We start from the raw sequence: 7171 nt of genomic DNA on the forward strand, positions 1-7171 counted from the left end.
ATAGTTGAAACAATTTTAATATCTCCTCAGATTCTTCTCTTCTCTGAGACAAATATGTAGCTCTTTTAATCAACCTTCATATAGCATGGACTTTTTGCCCCTCACCACTTGGAGGCAACACGGTGTAACTGGAAGTGAGAAAAATATCAGTTCAAATACTGCCTGAGATACTTGCTAGCTCTTTGAATATGGGTTAGTTGTTGGACTCAGTTTCCTCAAATGGAAAAATGAAGCAATTGGACTTGATGGCCTCTAAGGTCCTTTCCAGCTCAATATCTATGACTTTCTGGATGTCTTCCTCTGGCCACATACCCAGAATTTATCAAGAGTTCTAATAAGAACAAGAGTACAGAAAGACTATCACCTCCTTGTTCCTGGAAATTACTCCACTTTAATATAGTCCAACATTCATTTGATGTTGTTATTTCTGGTTGCCATGTTATATGATGTTAAGCTTTCAATCCACTAAACCCTCCAGATGTTTCTCAGAACAACTGCTCTCTAACCATGTACTTTTTTGTCTTGCATTTCTAAAGCTGATTTTTTTATATCTAAGCATAAGACTGAATACACTCCTGCTTATTGTGTCGTTTTATTAGATTTAGCCTAAATACTCTTGTTTTCCAGGATCCTTTTAGATCCTGATTATCATCCAAGGTGGTTGTTAATCATCCCTCCTAGCCTTATGCCATCTTCAAGTTTGAGGAACATGTCATTCAATAGTCTTTCTGTTAACCATCAATGGTGTAACCCTTTTCAAAACCCTATGCATTCTCTATATTGATCCTTTTTATGAAATAAACAGAAATTGTATATAAAGGAAACAGACTTAGAAGTTAACTAACCCAACCAAGATCAATAAGTGGAAAGGCAAAGCTAGAACTCGAGTGTCCTGGCTTATGAAAAGATCGGAGCATAGATCTAGAATCAGAAGAGACCTCAGAGACCATCTGCTCCAAATCCTTCATTTTATGATAGAACTGAGATCTAGGGACTGAGTTAAGTGACTTGGTTAATTCGTAATCTGATGTTCTTTCCACATAACACAGGCCATTTAAGACTAAGTGAAGTTATTTTCATGAAGCATATAACATAATAAGTTTAAACATATAAACCCATTGTTGGAATTTTTGTTGTTGTTGTTCAATCTTTTCAGTCATGTCTGATTTTTTTTTATCCCAACTAGGGATTTTCTTGCAATAATATGAGATTAGTTTGTAATTTCCTTCTCCAGCTCATTTTACAGATGAGGAAACTGGGGCAAACAAGGCTAAGTTATTTGCCCAGGGTGGCATAGTTAATAAGTGTCTGAGGCTAGATTTGAACTCAGAAAGATGAGTGTTCCTGATTCCAGATTTGTCATTCTATTCACTGTGCCACCTAGCTGCCTCAAGCTCCTTGTAGTCAAGAACTTGCTCTTATCTTTTGATCCCCAGTACTTAGAATAGTGCAGGTTCATAAGGTCATTTAAGCTGAAAGAGAACAAGGAGACCCTCTCATCCTACCCTTTCACTTTGCAAAAGACTAAAAAGGAACCCAGATATTTTAAATGCTTCATCCAAGCTCTCATATTAAGTATCAGAGGAGGAATTTAAACATAGGTCCTCTGATTCCAGAGCCAATCAGTCTTTCCATTGTATCAGCTTTAGTTATAGATGTAGCTCACATAGTAATGGTTGAATTAGATTGTACTTCAAATAGGCTCTTCTATCCACATAATCAAAATTATAGTGCATTTTTGCTGGAGGTTTTGTTTTGTTTTTTAAACAGATCTTCCCATCTTCCCAAAACTAGCTTTCTTATAAGGGAAGCCTGTTGGAGTTTTGGAGAAGAGCTAAAGTCCTTTTTCTTTTATCCTGGTTTTATCATTGGACTGGAACTCTTTCTTAAGGTCTGGAATATCTAGAAAAGGAAGGAGACAGTTTCCTGATCCAGGGTTATTTCTAAGGAAAATGCTACCCCTATACTCCACCTTATCTCTCCAGAAAGCCCTCTAACTCACCCAAACTAATGTATTCACTGTGTCCTAAACATGGAATGCTTTACATCCTTTAGAAGCTTTGTTTTTGCTATTCTTTCTTCCTACAATATGTGTCTTCACAGGAGTTTTGTCTACATATTTTAGGTTCCACTCAAACTGGATGTCTACAATGTCCCCAAACTTGGTATTCCATCTCTGCCATCCAGTATTCTTGGGATGCATTCCCTCTTTATTTCTCCTCAGTTGGGGTTCCACACCTTCTGAGAAATTACTTCCTCTGAGAATCTTTCACTTCTTTCTTCAACTATACCTATTAACTTATTCAAATTACCTTGAATATTATATGATTTATTTAAAAATAGACCTGTTGCATCCCCCTATATAATTTCCTTGATGCAACACTGGCCTAGAGATAGGATAATATATTTGGATTCACAAAGATTTGGGTGTGAATCCTAAATTTTATACTTATTAGGTATGTCACTCTTGTCAAGTTACTTTAACTGAGTGTGACTCTCTTCCTTCATCTGTAAAAAGGAGGTGGTCAGCCTCTATGATCTCCACAGCACTTTCCAATTAAATCTAGGATCCTTGCATTTAGAGACTATTTCATTTTGTATTCACTAAGCCCAATTCCCCTTTCTAAAATGTGACTCTACAATCCAAACTAGTTAATTTTTATTCTTCTTAAAAACTTAGTTGAAAGGCAGAATGAGGTTGTAATTTAATTCTAGAATGAGGTATGGAACAATTATCGGTTAATTTAAATTATCCAAGCTCTTTGTTGTTCTTCCATTAGACAAATAAACAAGAATTATAGACCTCTGTAAAATGTCTGGGAAAGATTCCCATGGAGAACATAATTGGATCTTTGAGATGAGAAATAAACATTGAGATACTTAAGAAAAGGAAAATCAGAGCTTCTTCCTTTGTTACAAAGTTCAAATCAACAAGTGTTTATTGTACATAACTCTCAATATTTGAGTTCAATTTATTTGGCACTCAGCAGGCTACAGAAAAATAAAATAGTTCTAATCCACAACAAGTCTACCCATATGAGGAGATAAGTCAAATATAAATAATGCAAGGTTATAAATAATAAATAACCAATAAGTGCTTTTAGGATTTACTGGAGGGAGAAATCACTGTGAGCTGGAATAGTTAGTAAAGCCTTTACAGAGTATATGAGACTTAATTGACCTTGAAGTTTCACTAGGTACCTTTTTACTTTGTCAAAGGATGAAGAAGGCATTTTAGACTTCTGAGAATCATGTGAAGAAAGATACAAAAAAAGACAAGATATATTTAGAGATCAGCAATTAAGACAAGTTTTACAGGAATACTGGATTTAATTTGAGAAGTTACAGGGGATTAGACTGAAATGGTAAATTGGGGGGGTCAGAATGGGGAAGACCATTTAAGTAAGAACAAAGAATTTGGATTTTATTTCACTAAATTCGTTAACAGAAGAAGTACAACCTAAGAATAATCTTCAAAGCCGAGGAAGACTTGGGTTCAAGTCTTACCTCTAACACATATTGGTTGTGTGACCCTGGGCAAATCCCCTTAACTTCTCAGTAGCCTAAACAACTTTCTACGACCAGAAGTTTCAACAAATAGGGGTTAACTTGCATGGGCTAGGGTTGTTTTCCCACCCAGGTATTTCCCATATTAATCAAATCACATGTTCAGGCCTTATATCAATGGTTATTAAACATGGTTTAGGGAAGGAGTCCTGAACAAGGATTTTTGTGCTTCAAAGAATTTAAAATTTGTTTCAAAATAGCATTGATCCATGAAGGAGAAGAGAATGCCAAGGACCAAACCTTGGGGAACAGTCATATTTTCAAAGGGAAAAGCAAGAGGATTCATTAAATTGGTCATAAGATCATAGATTTAGAACTTGAAGAGATCTGAAAGATAATCTCATCCAACACATTTTTTAATAAATAAGAAACTGGGATCAGAGGAAAATGCCTCGTCTAAGATCCTATCAGTAGTATCCAAGCTGAAATTCAAGAGCCCAAGTCTTCTGGCTCCAAAGTTAGTACTCTTTGTCCTGACCCCCATTCTTCCTCTCCCAAGTCCCTTCCAAGTTTAAGGTGGTTAGTATGTGAAAGTGAATTTGTGGTTTCTTATCCTTTATTAGATGGTAGAATGCCAGAGTCAGCAAATTCACTTCCAAAGCTGTAAAATAGTCAGAAAGTCCTTCAACAAGCAATAACCTTGTGTATATAAAGCCAGGAGACATATAATGTATGATAAATTTGACAGTTATTCCTGCATTATTGCTGAAATTTGTCATTAACCATGACATATACATGTCTGGTGGAAAAAAAAAGAAAAAAATGCAAAATGAAGGTTAATTAATCATTTCTAAACATTTTAATTATTTATCTTCTTTGTGGGAAAAGGAGAGACCTATGGATGCTGAGATATATGAGCATGCTGCCTATTCAAAATGCACAGTTAAAGTACTGAAAGAAAAGAAACGGGACTTGTCTAAGATTATATAAATGTGATGAGCAAGAGGCAGGACTCAAACTCAGGTCCTCCTGACTCCAAGACTGGTTTTGGGCTCAGGATTCCTTATGCCATTTTTGCCTCTTTCTCTTGTCATTAGGCAAAATGAGAAGTAATTATACCATTTTGTGGCTGGTAAAACAAAAGCCTGGAAAGAAGGAAAATCCTGAATGAGAATAAGCAAAGGAGCTAAGTTATGAAGTACTTACAATAAATATGGTGCTGTGAAGAAAGAGACAGAGATATACATAGAGAGAGAAAGAAGCAGAAAAGTGGTGAGAGAGAAAGAGAAGAGAGAGAGAGTGAGAGAGACAGAGAGAGAGTGAGAGGAGAGAAACAGAGAAAGAAGAGAGAGGACACAGAGAGAGGGAGAGAGAAAGAGAGGGAGAGAGAGAGAAGGAAACAGAGAGGGGAGAGAGAGAGAGAGAGAGAGATGAGAGAGAGAGAGAGAGAGAGAGAGAGAGAGAGAGAGATGAGAGAGAGTGAGAGAGACAGAGAGAGAGAGAGAGGGAGGGAGGGAGGGAGGGAGGGAGAGACAGGGAGAGACGGAGACAGACAGAGACAGATAGAGAGAGACAGAGAGAGAGAGAGACAGAGAGAGAGACAGAGAGAGAGAGAGAGAAGAGAGAGGGAGGGAGGGGAGGGAGGGAGGGAGGGAGAGACAGGGAGAGACAGAGACAGACAGAGACAGATAGAGAGAGACAGAGAGAGAGAGAGAGACAGAGAGAGAGAGAGAGAGACAGAGAGAGAGAGAGAGAGAGAGAGAGAGAGAGAGAGAGAGAGAGAGAGAGAGAGAGAGAGGGAGAGAGAGAGAGGGAGAGAGAAAGGGGGGAGGGAGAGACAGGGAGAGACAGAGACAGAGACAGAGACAGAGACAGAGAGGGAGAGAGAGAAGAGAGAGGAGAGAGAGGAGAGAGATAGAGAGAGAGAAAGAGAGAGAATTTATTGGAATTGGTAGGTGAAAAGAATTGGTATTTTTATGATTTATTCACATAGTGTGTCTTTTATTTTGTCTTATAGGTTGTGGTTTATTTACTTACATGCAGATCCTTCAGGTTCTAAAATCCCCATCTTTATTTCAGTAATTTTGTTGTTCTGCAAATCCAGCAGAGTTGTGTCTGGAGGGAGATCTTTTGGTACTGATTCCAGGCCTGTTGAAGAGAGGAAGATAAGTGATCAGTAGAAAAGACTAACTAATCCCAAACTGTGATTTAAAAAAAAAAAAAGTCTTTTCATGTTGGAATATTTTGCTTTTCCAGCAACCTCCCTTTCTTCTTGAGGGATTTTCTTGGAGAGTGGCTTAAAAACATGTGCTTTATCAGTTCTCACCAAGGCCAGAATTCTTTTTCTTCATTTAATGATAAACTGAGCTAAATCATCCTCCCAAAAGTCTACTCTTCTGCAAGATGAGCAAATCTGTGTTCCCTAGAGAGTACATATCAGCCCCTGCACTCAGCAGCACTGTTTTCTACTTCATTGTTTATTTTGTTTTAAATACTTTTCTTGATAAGGCTGTCTGTATTAGTAAAATGTAAGGTTTCTGTTTCTTTCCTGAACACTCCCATTGGAAAATTTAACAGTATTCAAACCATCAGTTTTAAAGATAAAGATTTTTTTTTGCCAAGGTGAACATGTCATACACAGCCTTACCCTTGAGTAAATTAAGTGAGCCATTCTCATTTAGGGTTGTCTGACAAACCTGACATTTTATCAAGTTTTCTAGAAGACAATCTCTTCGTTTTTGTTTCATGTGCCAAAGGAGTATTGATACTCTCAAACTAAGTCTCTCTTGGGACCATTTTCTGAATAGTTATTATAGAGCTAAGATGAAGTCATGGAAACAAAAGGCAATGTTAAGTTGGATCATGTTATTGTTCTCATCTTTCTGGCCATTTGACTGAGAGGCAGGAGGATATGGGTGTGGATTTCTAACTATGGGCTTTTCAAATAGGCCATAAAAGTCAAAAAGATTCACAATCAAGCTACAAGAGCAATAGAAAATGAGCCACATTTGGGATGACTGCATGGTAATATATAGAAAATTATTTTAGCATAGTGTATATATTATTGACTGTTGCAACCAGTTTTTTAGTATTTTTAACGGATATTGACATGTTATTAATATACCAGAAAACTTGAAATATCATTCACTCAAATCAACACAGGGTAGTTAGGTAGTATAGTAAATACAGTGTAGGAAGACTCATCCTCCTAAATTCAAACCTGGTCTCAGACACTTAATAGTTGTGTGATTCTGGGCTAGTCCTTAATGCCATTTGCCTAGTTTCCTCATCTATAAAATGAATTGGAGAAGGAAATGCCAAATCACATCAATATCTTGATCAAGAAAACCTCAAGTCAGATCACAAAGTGTTGGACATGACTGAAATGATGATGACAACAACCAATCAACAATTTTCAACTATGTGTAAGGTAAAAGACATCATGGCAAAAATGAATGGAAGGGCTCATCTTAAAGTCAGTAGACGTAAATTCAAGTTATACTTTGGATAAATACTAACTGTAATTATGGACAGGTAGCAATCTCTTAGTCCTTCATGCACCTTTTGAAGATAATCAATTACCAATGAATTAATGGTCTGACTCGGCAAACAATGGAAACCCAATGAGGCCAGGGAGTGTTTCATTTTGTCTTGGTTAGCCTGT

General features: G+C 37.1%; 1 protein-coding gene across 1 annotated transcript in view; it reads right to left on the reverse strand.

Moving 5' to 3' along the window:
- Positions 1-7171, reverse strand: part of DCN (decorin) — a 62686-nt gene that overhangs the window by 21951 nt on the left and 33564 nt on the right. Inside the window, 2 exon segments of the mRNA XM_001363123.5 lie at positions 5545-5569; positions 5571-5655. Of these exon segments, the coding sequence (XP_001363160.2) occupies positions 5545-5569; positions 5571-5655 (110 nt within the window).

The sequence above is a fragment of the Monodelphis domestica genome, chromosome 5 (assembly GCF_027887165.1).
Source record: "Monodelphis domestica isolate mMonDom1 chromosome 5, mMonDom1.pri, whole genome shotgun sequence".
NCBI classification, from domain to species: Eukaryota; Metazoa; Chordata; class Mammalia; order Didelphimorphia; family Didelphidae; genus Monodelphis; species Monodelphis domestica.